Source organism: Triplophysa dalaica, chromosome 10, assembly GCF_015846415.1.
Source record: "Triplophysa dalaica isolate WHDGS20190420 chromosome 10, ASM1584641v1, whole genome shotgun sequence".
NCBI lineage: Eukaryota > Metazoa > Chordata > Actinopteri > Cypriniformes > Nemacheilidae > Triplophysa > Triplophysa dalaica.
In genome coordinates this window covers 14,832,627-14,852,317 of record NC_079551.1, presented here as the reverse complement: position 1 = coordinate 14,852,317, position 19,691 = coordinate 14,832,627, and the positions used below count along the sequence as shown (strand labels likewise).

Below are 19,691 nucleotides of genomic sequence, written 5' to 3'. Positions count from 1 at the left end.
ATGAAAATGTATAAATCAAATTGATTGATATGTGTAACATGTCCAAGCAGAAATAGTAGCAAAATTATAATTTAAATGTTCTTTGTTCTAAATACATTTAGACTTACAGTTAGGACACTTGCGATTGCATTTTCATCATGACGCCGTGGGATAATTGTAGCAAAATTCAATGCGGCTTTGAAAATGCATTCCGAGCTGACCACGCCCACCCTCAGTCAATCACTACGTCAAGGAGGGGATTGGCGGAAGCGTGTTGCGTTTAGATCGTTCGAAACATGGCGGCTAGAGATCTGATAAGGTCGTTGAATTCACTGGCAGATGAAGTGTATCGTGAACAGAGAAATAGTGCTGTTTCAGAAGGGTTTTACGTGTATGTAGGTGACAGAACTAAATCAATATTGGAGCGTCTTGCAGAATTATCGGCCTTAACAGGCCTCGACACTCGTTTCGCTGCTGAACCCTTGAAAGTGGTGGAAGAGCGATTATCTTCGTCTCTGCCAAGGGGAGTGGGACGACCGGCCTTGGAGATCCCAGACGAGGCCATAGAGGGGTATCTTATGTATGGTCTTAAAGTTAAAGACATCGCTGCCTTGTATGGAGTTAGTCGCTGGACGGTACGTAGACGAATGCAACAGTGTGGACTAAGGTAAACATCAACTTAAATATATATTATATATTTAATGTATATAATATATTTTTTATGGTTTCATATAACGTTAAACACCCCTATTCTAAACATTTTGCCCAGAATGCCCCCTTTTTTTGAAGCATCATAGAAACGCATAGAGCTGACATAAATAATCTGATAGAAGTGTAACTAGGACATTGAGATATGACTTGAATGTATAAAAAAAATTCACAGGTGCATGTTTAGGTCTTTACATAATTCTGTTCATCTCACAAATATCTCATTCATCTAATGCCACTTATGACACAATTATCCACCTGTTCCACAGAGTATCTGAGTTGTACTCTGACATTAACGATACAGACCTGGATCGTTTGGTGTTGGAAATTCAAAGGGAACACCCACAGTGTGGATACCGTATGATGAGAGCTTTTCTCCAAGCAAGTGGGCATTTGATTCAGTGTAAGTTTGTTTTTGTTACATACTTGCAGGCTTGTTTATACTTATGTGTTGGATCTATGTCAGACCTGCATTGGCACTATGCCAGGGATCACCAACCCTGCTTCTGGAGGGCTACCGCAATATGCAAGGGTAATATAATACAAAGTATAGTGTTCAAAATGTTCATACATTTTTTTTAAATTGCAAATATATATTTTTTTTGAAGGATTTAGTCTTATGAAAAGAGTCCATTAAATTATGGAAGATATGTCAGCCGTTAGTCATTCATTTTCATTGATCTCGGTAAGTCTTTGTGAAATGTATTTATATAGTACATACTTCACATCAAGTAGAAGGGATTTTACTTCACTTTACTTTAAGATATTGTAACATTACAAGAAAGTGCAATAACATCTCATTATCTGAAGTTGTTAGGGTTCGTGAGTCACTACAAAGAGTGGATCCCGAGGGATCTCAACTCCGAGCCCTGGCTAACCGGACGCTTCATCGCAGACAGTATTCCGTTCCTGCTCCGAACTGCATGTGGCATATTGACGGAAATCATAAATTAATACGGTAATTTGATTAAAAAAAAAAAAATTGTTCCAGCCTTATCTTGCAACTGGAATTGCTAAATGTTTTGATGCCAAGGAACCCTAAATATTAAGCTCGCATTGTGAGTAAAGGAAACTACATATTTTTATTTACTACACATTATATTGTGTGAGAATAAGCTTGATACTTACAACAACTTTGTTTCCTAAATTATATATCAGAAACATTTTAAAATTTTGCAACAGAAATGGACTTTTAGAAGGATTGTGATGGGGGGGAAAAGGCATGGAAGTTTGCTATTCAAAATGTGGACAAATCAGATTTGTGGACAAATCAGTATCTTTCTTGTCATTTTTGTTTCAAATCAGCTGGCGATTTTTGATCCATGGTGCTATCGATGGATTTAGTCATCTTATAGTATATCTGAATGCTGCCACTAACAATAAGGTGACCACTGTGCTTGATGCCTTTGTTCGTGCTGTTAGCCAGTTTGGCTTGCCCTCTCGTGTTTCGTTCAGATAAAGGAGGAGAAAACATTGAGGTTGCTCATTTTATGGTACAGAACCGTGGAGAGAACCGCAACTCTCACATCACTGGAAGAAGCGTTCACAATCAGAGGTAAATGAAAAATTACTATTATGGTTTGAAATAATAATCATGCTTTCCTATATTTATGGTGGCTTGACGTGTTTGCTGAGATATCATGAATGACTCACGTCATTGCAGCTCAGTGGTATCTAATACAAATTACTAGTATCTAATAAAGAAGAACTAGAATCTAAAGAAAACAAACTTGTTTGTAACAAGTACTAGTACTCTATCTATGTGATAGGTACAAGTATGGCATCACTGACGAGGGGGCGGCTAGTATTAGTATAGATAGATAGATAGATATATTTGTGACAAGAATTCAGGAATTTCTATGGCATCAAAATTTTGCAATTACAAAATCTTTACTTAAAAAAAAATATATATATATATGTGGTCACATCACCCACCCCTCATTCTCACCTTTTTCACTTCTTACCTGTATGCATCCCCGATCAACTGTGTGTGTCCGTTTTTAAAGTCAGACTGCACTACAATCAAGATGCATTACAGACAACCAAGATCTCACATTGTGACATGGCTCCCAGCAGGGATCATATTCGTACAGGACAGTTTTAGAGGACAATTGAAAAGTCTACAGCAGTGGTCACCAACCCTGCTCCTGGAGATCTACCTTCCTGCAGACTGCAGCTCCAACCCTGCTTCAGCACACCTGTCTCTAATTATTAAGCAAACCTGAATGCCTTAATTAGATAGTTCAGGTGTTTGATTGGGGTTAGAGCTAAAATCTTCCGGACGGTAGATCTCCAGGAGCAGGGTTGGTGACCACTGGTCTACAGTGTTAAACCCGCTTCTAATATGTCGATAACAGTGGTGCCCAGCCCTGTTCCTGAATAATTGGAGATTTGCAGGGAGGTAGATTTCCAGGAACAGGATTGAGCACCTCTTGTCAAGACTATTTTAACTTCATCTGTCATAAAAACAAATCTAAACAACCAAGCTATGCTAAGTTATTATTTTTAGCATAAACGGTTGATGTTGACACTTGTTTTGTTTTTATATGTTTTCTTTTTTAAGGATTGAACGTCTATGGCGAGATGTTTACACACAGTCCTCGATTTGTTCCATATGTTGTTTTACCATTTGGAAGTGACAGGACTCTTGAATCCTGATGATGAGATCCACCTCTTTGCTCTGCATTGGGCATTTTTGGCCCAGTTAAAACATCAGCTTAATACTTTTAAAGAAGCATGGAACTTGCACAGGCTGAGAACTGAGAATGGTCGCTCTCCATACCAACTTTGGCTTCAAAACAGAGAGGCTGCCGATGATCTGGAAACTGTATGTTTGCACATTTTTTTTTTACTCTCTCAAGTTATTTCTTTATTTTACTGAACACAAAAAAAGATATGTTGAGGAATGTTTGTAATCAAAAATCTCTGGGGCACCACTCACTTGTATGGAAACAAACGTTATGGAAGTCAGTGGTGCCCCAGAACTGTTTGTTTACCGGTTCTTAAAAATATCCTAATGTTACCACATGCATTTCCTCACCCTTACCTACATCAGAACAAAAATATATGCTTTTGTGACAAATGCTTGTAATATTTACTGGATGTTTTGGTAGATGTATAATTTAAAAGCAACTGTCCTGGTATTTTGCAAGGTTGATGATGACTATGGTGTTGACTGGGATGGACCACATGCCGTGGAAGATGCAGACTGCATTTCAATCCCAGATGTAGAGTTACCACGACGTCTCACTGCAGAGGAGTTGGCAGGTCTTCCGAACCGGGAAATGCCACTAAATGAGGCAATTGATGCTTACATGAGTAAAGTAGCCCAATTGACAGAGATTTTTAGACATTGAACGTTTTGAACATGCATGCACACCACAAACAGCTTTTCCTTTGGTGGGTTTATTTCAACAAATGTCAGAACTACAAATTTTCTCTTAGAACATGCATGACAATGTATGACAATAAAGTACATTGAGAAAGAAGTAGTTTTCCGTAACGGTTGTAATTCATTTTTTCTTCACTCAACTCATACGAATTTCCATCACTACAATGAGAGCTCTTTAAAACTTCCTGTCAAAAACATGCATTTTTATAAAAGCAACAAATGTGGAAAAATAGACATCAAACATGTCATTTAACATTTTTCATAAACATGACTTTTTTCACATGAACACTTTTAAATATTACAGCTCAGATAAGACCAAAGCCAAATCTTGTGGATGAAACAGCGGCTCTCATTGCTTGTGTAAATGCAAGAAAAGTTCTGCATCGTAAAGGAAGTTTCAGTGTTGTGAGGCAGGTTGAAGCGACTGGGAGTGATAAGTCATGTGATACTTCGACATACAGGTGTTGAGGGAGAACAGCCCAGCCAGTCCAAAACTTCAGCAACTCACTACCAATGTGAAAAAGTGCCGTTTTACTCCATCTCCTAAGGCAGCATCTCCTTTTTTTCATAGAGATAACATACAATTAAATATTCCTCAAAGTATTAATGCAAACATCAGAGCTACTTTGCACCAATAAATGCATACCTTTAAGTTTTACAGTTAATGGACCTGTCCAATCAACATTTGGACGCTTATAAAAAGCTAACATTTCTCGTTCACGATCCTTTTCACAGCTGTGCAGATCCAGTGTAACAACAAGGTCTGCTTTGTCATCTGCATTCTTTAAGATCTGTCTTCGATACATCCGGGCAGCTGATTCAAGATCCGGTTCAATCTTCCACTCTATGAAAACACAGATTAATGATAACAATTCTTCAAAATAAATATGATTAACTGATATGATTAACATCCCTGATAGATGTCCTGTTGTTTTGTAGTATGAGAAAAAATATTTGTATGCTAAAAAAAGGTAATACAGAGAAAGTGTGCTCAGTGGTATGGTCAATTCGATAGAGACACCTTCAGTGGCAGGCTCCGCTGATGGGGTGGTACTTGCTGAGAAAACAATATTAAGTGATGTTGAGGTCCTTTCCTCCCTTTCAGCATTATCCTCTGACATGGTTGCTGCCATTTCTTCTTGTCTTGTACTGCCAGTGCTATCTGATATTACTTTGCCTGACTCATGAAACCTGACATAACCATAATGAAAGTACAGCAGCTAGATTAGTGAAAGATATCAAATTCAACATCACTCTCCTTGCAGCTAAACTGCAAACCCTCCCATAGTACCATCAAATGTTTTGCAATTGACTACTTAAAGTTAGGAAACTTATAAATTAATTATTGCAGACATCCATCACTGCAATCTATGACTAAAAGGTCAAGTGCAAAATGTTAAATCTGTATTAAGAGATATTAAGACCCACACAGATATCCCACCTCTCACAAAAGTTGAGGAAGTCTGGAACAAATCCTGGAATTTTGAAGAGCGAGTGAGAGAGACAAAGAGGTGGGATGTCTGCCCACATTAAATTTAAATCATTTTGGATTAAACAAAAAGTTAATATACTTCTAAGTTGCATCTACATTGTTAAATGAGAAGCACCACCAACTCCACACACCCTTTTTTTTAAAGATACCTAATTTTCGCAAACATCAAGATGGTCTTGTATTTCTGACAGGCTATACTTCTCGTTGCAGTACAAGCATTCTGTCAGTGGTCCAGAGGATATAGACTGGTCACTCTCAAGAATCTGAATCATTGTAAGAATATAAAAAGTCACATTAGCAGACAGATAGTAGGGTTAGCTTAAACAAGTACATATTAATTTAGGGGTATCCTAAATCACTTTATTTAAAACTAGTGTATCACTTAATTTTGGTGGTTTAAACTTTCTCAACATCCAGAATATAATTACTAACCAGAGATTTGAACCTTTTCCTACCTACCTGCAGATCTATATCTTTCTGGAGTGGCCTGATATACATGACAGCCTGACCAACCATGACAGACTCACTTAAGAGGGGAATACCCATCATCTGGACAGGGAATTGTGTCTAATTTTTTGGAACGTGTTGATCCTCTGGATCGCAAGAGCTGGAAACTGCCATAATCTTTCAGCATAGGGAAATGCTGAAAGAGATGGTCTGAAAACTCCTGAGGAGTGCAGTATTTGTCTTAAACAAAAATGCAAGTTAAATTATGATTTCAGGTGGATAATACATTTATAGATGCATGATTTAAGCAAACCCTTTTATCTGGAGGGTATAGAAAAACATTTAACTGACCATTACCTGGAATGGTGATCCTCTTCTCTCCTATTCCTGCCCTCTCTAATTTGTTTTTCACAGATGGACTTGGCACCTCACAGTCCTTTCTCTTGGACAGGCAAAAAAATGATGGGTGTAGGAAACACTTTTAGATTTTTTTGCTGAAGGTCCAGCGGTGCTGGGACGTTTCGGCAGACGGCCCCGTGAATTTGAAAATGGTGCAAACAATCTTAAAACCACTGCTGCAATAAAATGTTCATACATGATGAAAAATATATTTAAGTAGTTTGTATTTTAATAAATTGACTGTGAAATTCAATGTCAGGGCTGCCAACTGAATTAACCAGGATTTAAACACATGCGAATGAGGGAGATCTTGTTCAAGTTTGTTGAACTCTGACCTGCGAGTTCGTATCACGTGACCAATACCGATCACAACGCGACCTTTAGCTATATTAAAAGAATTAGTAACCTTTTGCAGTAAAGTGAAGCTTTGGATATTTTTACGTTTTGGGTTGATTATATATTATAATTTTTTGTCATGCAAGTACACGTGCTCAAGGTGTAGTTTGACCGCGGCTAAAGCCGTCGTCCCATTGTTTTGTCCAGCAATTCTCATACAGACGATGGTCTACGAATGTGATAGTCAGCTACATCCCACCTCCCCAGAGCCCGAGTGAAAGTTGGCAACCCTATACAAAACTGTTGCCTTGGTCTTTGTCTGCCAACTTACCCCGTGTCCCACCACTTTGATCCGGAGGCGTCGCGCTCAGAGCAGAGGATGGATTTTCTGAAGGGCCAACATTTACAGTTTGCTGCTCCAGTGCTTGGGCAGCTTCTCGGAGAAGCTCAGCAACGGACTTCGCCATGTTCCCTCTCCCCAGTTATCGAAATACCCATGACTCACAGTTATCCCCGCCTTGACGTAGTGATTGACTGAGGGTGGGCGTGGTCAGCTCGGACTGCATTTTCAAAGCCGCATTGAATTTTGCTACAAATATCCCACGGCGTCATGATGAAAATGCTATCGCAAGTGTCCTAACTGTAAGTCTAAATGTATTTAGAACAAAGAACATTTAAATTATTATTTTGCTACTATTTCTGCTTGGACATGTTACACATATCAATCAATTTGATTTATACATTTTCATTTCAATTTCGCTACTTATAAAGCGTTAAAAAGTATGCACATTACACATTAAGACCTGTTAGAAATGGCAAATGTAAATAATATAGTTTCATTTTCATTTTACTTATGCACCAAACTTTGCACATGTGTAGTAATGGAAAATGTAAATTTAAATACAGAAATACATTGCCATTTTGAATATTGCATTGCCATTTTGAATATTGCACCACATATGCTTCCATAGGTAGGAACCATATTCAAATCTGCATTTAAATCCCATGAGGAACCTGCAAATAAAAACCACAAACGTTTGTTGAGACAGGGTAAAGGGCCTTTCTCTCCTGTCTAAATTAGTGTAAATTAGTCAACGGTCAAAAAGCTGTATACACTAGCTAGAGAATACAGGTTGCAAAATATATTTCCATATTTACACTGTAGGGGAAAACGGGGTGATTTGAGCCTGTGGTAAAGTTAAGTCACACCTTGTTTTTTGACTATAAACAAAATTGTTCACAAGACCACACATTTTTTTAAGACTAGTGCAACGAAAGGGCAGGACATGGACTCATTCTTTAAAGGACTACGAAATCATTCCTGCGGTGGAAGAGGTCCAAATGGGCTTGGGATACACTGCTAATAAGTTGAATAACTTATTTTCTTAATAAAGAAGCCACTATTACCCCGTGTAATGCTATGTTGATGAAAATAATGCCTCTTTTGCCCTCGCTCATTCTTTTCGGCTGACACCATGGTCAGAAGCTGGGTTAAACCACCGGATGGCGAAAGAATCAACTTCACTGTCTGCTGCACTGGCACAACACTGGTTTTTCCTTACTGCTCCTGTTGAGAAGAAAAATGCAATAAGCATCTCCATCTTCCCCGGTCTAAAAGTAGTGGTTAAACGCACTTATGAATAGCACATTTCTGCAAGTATATCTTTAGAGACAATGTATCAATTTAAATTCATTTCTTATGCATTATTCTTTGTAAAACAAAAACAAAAAAATTCTCTACGCATTCTTAAGACACACAATTAATTAACTTTCACAGGAAAAGCCAGTCCTATTAGCTTATCATTATATTTAAAGCCTGAGAATATTTGGAATGTAGTTTTTGATTAAAAAAAAAAGGCAGAGATAAATATCCAAAACATAGTTAGTTTTTTTCTTTTAGGAAGCGTCTCGGGTTACTTCGCTGCAACCCTGTTCCCTGAAAAAGCGGGAACGAGATGCTGCGTTTCAAACGCTATGGGAGAACAGTCTTTGTTCGACCGGTTGTGAAGCACGTGTGTCAAACACGCCCAAAATTATTTTGGCTTTATATAACCTCGGCAGGTGACGTGGCTAATTACACCTGCACCTGCCGGTTATAAATACGCGTGAATGCGGACGCGTCATCAGGTTCCAACTTTGTCTGAAAGGACGTCCGGGCACGCCTACAGTGCGGCATTGAGGCGCAGCATCTCGTTCCCGCTTTTTCAGGGAACAGGATACAGCCAAGTAACCCGAGACGTTCCCTATCAAAAGCTACACTCGATGCTGCGTTTCAAACGCTATGGGAACGAGAATACCAACGCCGCCGCACTGGAAGTGTCTGGACCCCCCAGGTTGTGTGACGTGTGTGCACAATCCGAGAGGAGGTCTCAGATACGACTCTGGGATGTAGACTCCAGGACACGTGATCCAGGCATGGACATCCAGACTATAAAATCTAACAAATGTGTGCGGAGAGGACCAGCCCGCCGCATCACACACTTGCTGCAAGGGGACACCTCTTGCTAAGGCCATAGAAGATGAAACCCCCTTTGTGGAATGAGCTCTGACTCCTAGAGGTGAAGCTCGACCGCGCGCCTCATAGGATAGAGCAATAGCATCCCTCACCCAACGTAATATTGTTTGCTTGGTTACAGCCGCCCCTTTGTTGCGGCCTCCATAGCATATAAAAAGTTGCTCTGATTTACGACACTAGCTAGTGCGGTGGACGTAAGTCTGAAGAGCACGTACTGGACACAGTAGGTGTAATTGTTCCTGCTCCGACGTCGTGAACGGCGGAGGGCAAAAGGCCTCAAGAATAACCGGATGCACGGTGGAGAACGGAACTTTAGGTAAATAACTCGGGTGAGGATGCAGAATAGCTTTGACCATCCCAGGGGCAAAATTTAAACAGGACGGCGAGGTTGAAAGCGCCTGCAAATCTCAGATTCTCTTAAGAGAGGTGATTGCCATTAGAAAAACCCTTTTAAAGGTCAGAAGCCTGACAGGCACTGACTCCAAAGGTTCGAGGGGGGCGCTAACTAGACCCTCGAGCACTGTCGTTAAGTCCCATGGAAGGACTGTCCCTCTAGAAGGAGGCATGAGCCGCCTCGCTCCACAAATAAAGCGGGTGACTAAAGGGTGTTTACCACAGAAACCCCTCAATCAGGGCGTGGCAGGCCGAAATGGCGGCCACATAAACCTTGAGTACCGGGGCTTGTCCCTGAGGACAGTTTATCTTGCAGAAACTCCAACACTGAAATGATCTGGCAGTAATTGGGTCTGCATGGTTTGCCAATCACCATTTGTCAACATTGCTCCGTGTTGGGGCGTAGCTCCTTCTAGTGGAGGAAGGCCTAGCACTTAGAATAGTCTCTACTACATCAGGCTGAAGCTCGACATCTCTCAGCTGGTGCCCTTCAGGGGCCAGGCATGGAGGGTCCAGAGCTCAGGATGGGGATCAAACACTGTCCCCTTCGCCTGAGAGAATACGTCTCTCCTGACTGGGATCGCCCATGGCGAGTCGTCAAGGAGGGATACTAGGTCTGAGAACCAGATTCTGGTTCGCCAACGGGGAGCCATCAATAAGAGGTGCGAGCCCTGTTGACAGACCTTTGCCAGGACTCCAGGGAGCAGAGCTATCGGAGGAAATGCGTAAAGACGCAGTCTGGGCAACGTATTGGCCATCGCGTCCAGACCCAGGGGAGCTGGATGAGTCATAGAAGTAGAGGGAATTGTGTTACGTCTCCTGCATAGCAAAGAGTTCCATATCCGCTTCATAAAATCTTTCCGGATTTGACTATTTCGGGGTGGAGTATTTCCCAGTTTGTCACAGCAAGTCTGCTCCCTCTTTCCTATGCCCCAGGATGTGAATCGCTCTCAGGGACAAGAATTTGCCCTCTTCCCAGGGCAGGATTTGCGGGCCAAGTTTGTTCAGGTGGCGCAACTGCAGCCTGCCCTGTTGATGTATGTACGAGACTACTGAAGGGTTGTCCCCCCCGCACTAGGACATGGTAGCCTCGTAACTACCGGAAGTATTTCAGGGCCAGAAATACAGCCATCATTTCGAGGCAATTGATGTGCCAATCGAGAAGATGACCTCTCCAGATCCCTTGGTCTGGACAGTCATTTAAGACCGCACCCCAACCCATAAGGGATGCGTCTGTCGTTAGCACCTTGCGACGACAACACGGACTGAGAGTGGGACCTAAAGTCTGAAACCGAGGTCTGTACCACATAGTAAGGGTAAGAAGCCCCTGGCGCATCACCCTTGTCTGCCTCTGGGGGTTGGCCCTTGAATAAAACCCCCTGGCTTTGAGCCACAACTGAAACGGTCTCTTGTGCAGGCATCCCAGAGGTATCACCGTGGAAGCCGCCACCATGAGACCTAAAACTCTTTGAAAGTGATGAGTAGCTTTCTGGCCTAGCCTGATGCTTCTCGGGGTGCTCAGGATGGATTCAACACGTGCAGGAGACAGTTGTGCCTGCATCGCGGTCAAGTCCCATATTGTCCCTAAATACATTGTATTTTACGTAGGGGAGAGAACGCTCTTTGTGGCGTTGAGTTTTAACCCGAGAGTTTTGAGATGAGATAGGACGACATCCTGATGTCGAAGCGCTAACTCGCAAGACTGAGCTAAAATTCAGCCAGTCGTCTATGTAATTCAAATGCAGATGCCCTGGAGTTGCAGGGTGCATTTTGTGTATGTGCGGGGTGACAAGGCAAGGCCGAATGGAAGAACCCGATATTGGTAAGCTTCGCCCCCGAAAGCGAACCTCAGGAATTTCCTGTGTTGTGGCAGGATCTCTTTATGAAAGTATGCATCTTTCAGATCGTTCTTCACGGACCAGTCGTGGGACTGAATGTAAGACATAATCATCTTGATTGTCAACATTTTGAACATGTGCGTCTTCGGACGAAATCCCCCATCCCTTTTTGGGATCTAAAATATACCAGCTTTAGTAGCCTAATTCTGTCTAGTAGGGGAACACATTCTGTGGCCCCTTTAACCAACAGAGTTTGTAATTCTTGTGCCAACAGATTTGTTCGCTCCGGTTGCATGGACGTGAAGACCATGCCGTTCGCGGAGGGCGATATGCAAATTTTATCCTGTAGCCCTGGTCTACAGTTCTTTCAACCCATGGAGAGATACCTGGCAGTGGTTTCCACGCTGCTAGCTTTTCTCCGAAAGGGGTATCAATTCTGGCACTTCTCATTGGGGGGGATGCCAGATGTATGGCGGCCTGAGATGTGGCAGGAGACAACCAAACATCTAGCATTCTTTTTGAGCCCGCTAATCCCCGAAACGCCCGATGGCGGCGGAGATTGCAAAGCGGCCCTTTGACGGTGCCGAAGGGGAGCCTCCAATTACTCTTGGAATTTTAAGAACCCCTCCTCGGGGGGGCAAACACCCCCAGAGTCCCGGGCACACATCTTAGGATCTCTTCTTAGAAGAGATGAGGCACCTCAGGTCCGACCCTCCCGAGGTTGCCTGAGGGGCACGGTGGGCCGCTCCCCTGCCTCTGCGAGGGGGGGCGCGACTCGCCACACTCTGCCGGAGGACCTTGTGCCTCAGGTAGACTGGACCCACCCGAGACTGTGTGCCTGGTTGGGACTGGGGAACTGGTCCGGAGTGGGTGGCAGACACTCCAGACACTTGGGCACTGCAGGGTAGATATTTGACAAATCCCTCCTCGTGACGTCTTGCTTCCCGGAACCTGGTGACTACGGTATTAACCGCACCACCAAACAGTCCGGAAGGCGAGATCGGGGCATCAAGGAGGAAGGCTCTTTCCCTGTCCCTGATGCCCTCTGAAAATGCTGTTTCGTCAATCAACCCGCCAGTGCTGACATTATCCAGTAGGTCAGCCTGGTACGCCTGCAAAACCGCCATGGTGTGCAGGGCAGCACCAGCCTGACCCGCTGCCTGAGAAGCCTTTTCCACCAGCGCAGATGAGACTCTGCAAGGCTAGGTGGGAAGAGAAGGCTTTTCCAGGGACGACGATGTCCCAGCGGAGAGATAGCTAGCCAGCGTCTCTTCCACCCTGGGCATCGCAGTGTATCCCCGTGTCCCTGCGCCAACGACGGTCGAATAAATCAACGTTGATGGCACGAAAACACGGGAGGAATGAGGTTTCTGCCATGAGCGAGACAGCTCGCCGTGGAGAACTTCAAAGAATGAGAGAGCCCGATTTTGGGGCTCATCACCTCCAGCCACCCGGCAGATATCTGTCGTTGAGCTTTGAACTCTTGGGAGCCTCTTGTTCCCGCGGCCAGTCGAGCTTTAACCTGTCGACTGCCTTGGTTACCGCCCCGAGTAGATCCTCAACCGCTTTAATATCACGAGAGGTAGATATCTAACCCTGCAGAAACAAGGGAAACCTCGTCCTCCGCCGGCTCAGAAGAAGTGCCAGGGCACGCTTCAGAAGCGGACGCGAGGATGCCGCGGTTCGGCGAATGCACGAGAGAAGCGGACGTATCCGTCTCTCGTGCCTCAGCAAAAACAAACCGCGAACCACAGGGTGAGGAAGAGGTGCTTCGGTCTCGTTTAAAAAAGGCGAGCCGAACACGCAGAACTCTGAATTCAAAAACATCACAGAGTTCACACTCTCCCTCAAGTCCCTGGGCGGCATGGTCAACCCCCAAGCATTCAAAGCAAAATTCATGCTTATCGAAATCGGAGAGGATCCTCTCACAGGGAGGAACACATCTTCGATCCGAGTCAGTCATGGTTTTATTTTCCTTCTTTTTACACTAGGCTAAGTAACTCCGAGAGTGCTTGGTCACTAGTGTAAGAATCTTGGTTATATCTTTTTTATATTAAAGATTTTGAAAACAACAAAGAGGGAGACTTCTCCCTCACAACACACGCACACACAAAGCGGTCCTTGAAGACAAAAGAACCTGATGACGCGTCCGCATTCACGCGCATTTATAACCGGCAGGTGTAATTAGCCACGTCACCTGCCGAGGTTATATAAAGCCAAAATAATTTTTGACGTGTTTGACACACGTGCTTCACAACCGGTCGAACAAAGACTGTTCTCCCATAGCGTTTGAAACGCAGCATCGAGTGTAGCTTTTGATAGGGAACGCAATGCATTAAGAGCAGAGGAGTGAAGACTTTGAATTTGAAGATCAGTGTAAATTGTACTTATTTTGTGTTCTGGAAAACATACAAGTATCTTCAGTAGCTTCTGATGACACACTGCTTAAAGAAAAAAGTAAAAAATAAGAAAAACTAACACATCACTATTCTGTTCAAAAGTCTCCACCCAACAATACATTATGTTTCCTTTCTGAGCATCAGTAAATGAGTTCTATCATTTCTATTGTATGGACACAAAACTACTGCAAGTAAATGGGTGCCAGTTACCAACATTCTTCAAAATATCTTCTTTTGTCTGAAGAAGAAAGAAACTCATAAATGTTCGAAATGACAAGAGGGTGAGTAAATGATGACAAAAAACTCATCAAAAATTTTTGGTTGAAATGTTTTGCATCTTAGCGGAGGACAAGTATCGCATGTGGACTGAAAAATATACCCGAGGTGGTGCAATAACTTTCGAATAATTGAACTGACCGTAGTAATTATTATACCATGTATACATTGTTCCGATACCACAAGACGTCTCAAGACATTTGTATGGTATTTGTCCCGGAATGCACTTGCTTGTAGGACTTTGCATCTTTGTTTGTTTTATTTTCGTAGTATTTAAAACCCCCTGTTGTATAAGAAAAGTATTAAGAGGAAAAGTGACACGGATATTTTTTCGCCAGCTGCAGTTCTTGCACTGGCATAGAAAGCTTCCTGCTGTGAGTTTTATGTCCCATTTACCCATTCCACAGACCAATTTAAGATGTTGTTTTTTGTTTTGTTGTGCTTCTTGTTTTATCTTTAACACTCTGATTGTGTCATGTAGTGTGAAAATATACAACAGTAGACTTGCTAAAGAATAAGAATCAGAAATACTTTAATAATCCCAGTGGGAAATTATTTTTGTTTCAAACTCCAGATATACAAACAGCATGTATCAAGAACAAAATATAAACATATATAATTATATACAAGCAACCAACAACAACAAGTAACTGACCAATGAACATCTGACCAACTACCTCTCATTTAAAAGAACCAAAAGTGCTCTTTCTGCCCTCCTTACAGGAGACAAACTGTGCAGCAATATTTTTTCTGTTTACCCTGTCCAGCTTGTCTTTATGTACATGGCATATCGCAACACTGTTGAGGCGGGTTTGGGTCATGGTGCTGCGTACCCATGTTTTCAGCCTCCGGAGGCTGTTGAAACTCCTTTCTGACTCTGCTGATGACACAGGCACAACTAGGAGGAGTCGGGCTACTGTTTCGACTTGGTAAAAGAGACCACGGACCTCTGGATTCATCCCTTGAAGAACAGCAACAACTTCAGTACTAGACTGGAAGCTGTACTTCATTCTGAACAATGCAAGCTGAACTTTGAGGATGTCTGGGTTGATTTCTGGGTACTATTGGACAACACCATGTATCTTTCCAGTTAAGAGAACTTGTTCCAGGTGCCTTAACATTTGCATTCCCACCTGCTCAAATCTTTCTCTAAACTGCATGTCAGCAACATCCAGAACTTTGTAGAATTCAGTCCTGTAGTAGTCAGAAGGGGACACATGTACATGTGCAGGAGCACTACCTGTGAAGCGCTGAGGTGGGATACGGACACGAGGAGAGGCAATAGGAATGAGATGGGTGAGATGGAGTGTCTCACACATCCTTCTTGCTTTCCTGTAAAGACCCTGAAAACTCTGTGTTTCTCTTTTTGCTGAATCTTTCCTTGACACAGGCAACAGCTGAAAGCATACCATCTAGGGTCTGTGTTCTGTGCTGGAGGGACATATTCAAAACCTCCAACTCCCCTGTGATCTGCAAAGCACACACAAGACCAAGGACAACATTCCCCTGCGGAAAAGTCTCATATAGCCCCTGTGCCTTACTACCCGCATCAGACTCACTCACTGCCATCTCAGCCAAAGTCTTGATTATGCACTCGTACTGGTTGAGCACAGTGCGGATGTCACTAGTGCGGACCGTCCACCTTGTTGGACACAGAGGTTTTATAGTGTGACATGGACCCTCACCCTCCTCAGACCATGCAATTCCCTTAAATATGTCCTTCAGTTTCCCTGACTGCCCAAACAACACTCCCAACTCATTGACCCAATCCAGAGAATTCCGGATAAATATTGAGGCAGTACAGGACCTCTGTGTAATTAGGTTAACACAGTGGGCAGCACAATGAACATAGGGAGCCAGAGGTTGTATTTTTCTTAAAATGGCCTGTGCTCCATTGTATTTGCCAGCCATATTTGCGGCCCCATCATATGCTTGGCCACGCATCCCAGTGATAGGCAAGTGTAGGCGGTGCAAAACATCCATGACTACTTTTGCTAGATTTTCTCCTGATGTCAAAGAAACCTCATAAAGACTATTAAATTCTTCATGAGGGACTAAATCCTTGTCAACATATCTCAGACACACTTGCTCTTTTCCAGACACGTCTCGTGTCCCATCCATCATCACTGCAGGTGTGGAAGTGATCTGATGTTTTCAACTATTTTACTTATGATCACTCTACTGAAAAAAGTCAGGATTTCATTTTGAACCTTAGCTGAAGTATATACATCCTTTCTACCACATGTCAACCACTTGGTTAGAGAGGGGTCATCCTCTGATTTGTACTTCAGAACCTGTTCAAAATTTCCCTCACCACATTCATGGTACCTAAAAGGTAAGCCCTGGCTAGCCAACATCTGCACAGCACCAATGATTTTGAGAAGACATCCCCTTGATTCCTCTTGCTGTTTCACACTCACACTAGATAGCTGAACCTGTACTGATCGATCTTCATAGCTTTTTGTCTGCCTGCTTCTTGTCTGCCTGCTTCTTGTCTGCCTTCCTCAATCCTGGCCACATCCTCACATTCACCCTAATCAAATCACATTTGAAATGAAATTGTGAATTTGATATAAACACACTGGTGCACCTGGGATGGAAATGAGCACCACCCATGACCCAAACACACACACACACACACTTTTTGTATATACAAGGGCAATGTTTTGCCATTTTACTTTAACTTCTAGCACTTACATCATGTTCCATTTTCAAACTCGCAGAAGAGTGACCCAAACTATTACTGTATTTATTTTAAAATCATTTTACTGTACATTTCTGGAGAAAAGTAAAGGCAAACCCACCCCAAACATCAAAGTGCATTCTAGCACTTACACCATGTCCCATGTTCAAACACTCATAAAAAGTGTTCCCTCATAGGTTTGCTCATTCTTTCAATTGATTCCTGTTCAGACTGACCCTGGCTATTACTGTATTAATTTTTTACTGTACAGTTTGAGAAAAGTAAAGACAAACTCACCCCAAAAAGTACAGTCTTACAGTATTTATTAATGAAATATAAAATAATTCGCATAATTACGTTTATACAAAAACAAAAATCTTGATTAGCTTTTTGTGACAACATAAATAAATAAGGATCTGGTTTTCTGGTTTTCACACCTTTACTTTTATTTAGGCAGAAAAATAGATAAAACATCAGAGAAAAAAAATCTAATCCAAGGTTAATCAGTGACATAGCAATTTAAAATTTTAAATGATAATTAAAAAAATACTACAAACATTTTTAGTGTCCACTACATCAGTTGCAATTGAAACATTGCCAGACCTGATCATTTCCAATTACCATTCTGGGTATATCTACTACACACACTGGACCATGAGCTCATTGTAATGAGCGGTTCTGCGACGACAGTAAACTGGAATTGCAGTTTTGGTCACGTTTGCCTCCACTTTACTCTCTTGAGTCTTCATTCCAAATGTGATGCAGTTTTTTGTTAATGAAGCATACAATTGGGCCCTTAGTCTGCCTTCATTAAATGTGCATACCTCTGGTGGATGAAACTTGCACAGAGCATATGCAAATGCTATTGAAAATACGCCACAGTTGCTTAGATTTGATTACTGCTGCACAACTGGTTGCAGAACATCAAAAGGACAGTGTCTGTAGGGTTCTTGGGTCCAGAGGGGCACTTTTACTGTCATACACAGAGAGCTGATTTTCACCACAAAATAAATTGCTTACTGTGATCCAGTGGTTTTGCCGAATGTTCAATATCTGCACGAACTTTTCTTTTGGAGTTCCCACTATCCCTCCACGTGCAATAACACTTAAGGGTAGAACTGACTGAAACCCATCAATGTCCATATTGTCCTTTGCCATGAGGTAGCTGGCCAGGTCGATAAAATCACAGGTCAGCCAGTAATCCTGGTGAAGGATTTGTTGCAGCATGTTTATTTTGGGTGGCCTGGATAGTCTTCTAGGGGCAGTTATTTCAAATGGACATGACTTGTTCCAGATTGGCCCCTCGATTTTCGATCGTCTTCTCCTGATATTCTTCACAAGAGCTTTCTGTAAATACAGAAAATACAAATTATTACGCTTTGTATGTCACTTAAAATTTGATGCTATTTAAACACAAAATGTTACTGTTTAATGTTGTGTGTGATCTGAGTCTATTAAGTGTCTTTTTAACAGAGAACAGCAGTTTCAGTGCTAAGTTTGGATCAGGACCTTCTAGAGAACCAAAAGATTAACCTGGGGGCCAATGAGATTAAATGCAATAAAAAAATGTAATAATAATAAAAAATGCTATTGAAGCATAATTTCAAGTGTTATTTTAAATATTCTAATGATTTTGCCTGTCTCTTTTCTTCAGTCTTCTCAGGTGTTTTGGGCTCCACATACATTTGATCAGCACTATCACCGTTCCTCTCGGCCTGTGATGTGTAATAGTGGGATTGATGAACAAAGCAAATTGAAAACCACAAGATAAACATGGGGGCCTAAATGAGATTAAATGCCATCATAATAATGCAATAATAAACCATGCATTGCAAAAATGACATGGTACTAAAGCATAATTTCAAGTGTTATTTCAACCAAAATTTGTTTTTCTAAACAAGCTGTAAAAGTTGTTTTAAGATCATTATACATGAAGATTAGATCAGAAGACACGTTACTGTTAAATGCATACTTAAAATGTATGTGTTTAACATATTATTTGTGCACCTTGCTGACAATGTCTTAAAAGGCTATCATAATTATACCATTCACTGGCCATCTAACCAATTAGTCTTTAATTTCAGATATTAAAGATATTTAGAGACAAAAAAAAATCACAACTTCTGGTTTTTCCTTGTTTCCTTTCGAGGGAACTCGCACTGCGTCACCATGGCAACGCTTTGGGGAACGCCTCAGCGTAACCAGCTCTAAACACGTGTGTCAACCAGCTCTGAGCACGTGTGTGGAACGCTACGTCATAGATGACGTATGGACCAGGAGGTATAAAACGACATCCGAAATAGTGAACTTCAGCTCTTTTCTTCTCAGCAACGGCTCTGTGTGTAATGTGTGTTTGTCTAGTTAAAAGAAGCGTGAGTGTGTTCTGTAAAAGAAGTGTGTTTGGTTAGCCAGTTTGCTAACATGTCAGAGAAAAGTTTCAGACATTGTGCTCCTCCTTGTTCGCGTTTTATCACGAGCAATGATACGCATGATCTCTGTGTAGTCTGTCTGGGAGCGGAGCATGCACAGTCAGCGCTCGAGGGAGCTGACTGTGAAGCCTGTGGACTTTTACCACAGCGTACGCTCCATTCCCGTTCAGCACTATTTGATAAGCACGGCCAGGTGCGAGCTCCGCGTGGTGATGGTCCCGCTTTTGCCGAGGCAGAGCGGAATCTTCGCTCGTGGGGCTCGCAAATGGACGTCAGGGAGGCTGAAGAGACATGCTCCGGCTTCTCTTTACCCTCCGTAGCTTCCACCTCTGTCTCTGCTGAGTCGGGAGCACGCACTGCGGTTTCTCCCGCTCAGAGAGGGAGTCCGGTTCGGCAAAGTTCTGCA

The 19,691-nt window shown here is 42.4% G+C and overlaps 1 protein-coding gene and 1 long non-coding RNA gene across 2 annotated transcripts; both read left to right on the top strand.

Moving 5' to 3' along the window:
• Positions 1-220: 220 nt before the first annotated feature.
• On the top strand, positions 221-1,665 carry LOC130430477 (uncharacterized). The gene is made up of 3 exons (XM_056759591.1): positions 221-646; positions 957-1,090; positions 1,498-1,665. The coding sequence occupies exons 1-3, from the start codon at positions 276-278 to the stop codon at positions 1,647-1,649; spliced, it is 657 nt and encodes a 218-aa protein (XP_056615569.1). The 5' UTR covers positions 221-275; the 3' UTR covers positions 1,650-1,665.
• Positions 1,666-1,999: 334 nt separating this feature from the next.
• Positions 2,000-4,173, top strand: LOC130430444 (uncharacterized). The gene is made up of 3 exons (XR_008907801.1): positions 2,000-2,242; positions 3,251-3,514; positions 3,840-4,173. It is a non-coding gene; the product is annotated as an uncharacterized LOC130430444 (long non-coding RNA).
• The last annotated feature ends 15,518 nt before the right edge of the window (positions 4,174-19,691 follow it).

Excerpts from the sequence above, each read along its gene's own strand:
- LOC130430477 (XM_056759591.1), top strand. The coding sequence starts at position 276 with ATGGCGGCTAGAGATCTGATAAGGTCGTTGAATTCACTGGCAGATGAA. Across the intron at positions 647-956 it reads ATGCAACAGTGTGGACTAAG|AGTATCTGAGTTGTACTCTG; the intron begins GTAAACATCAAC and ends CCTGTTCCACAG. Across the intron at positions 1,091-1,497 it reads AAGTGGGCATTTGATTCAGT|TTGTTAGGGTTCGTGAGTCA; the intron begins GTAAGTTTGTTT and ends CATTATCTGAAG.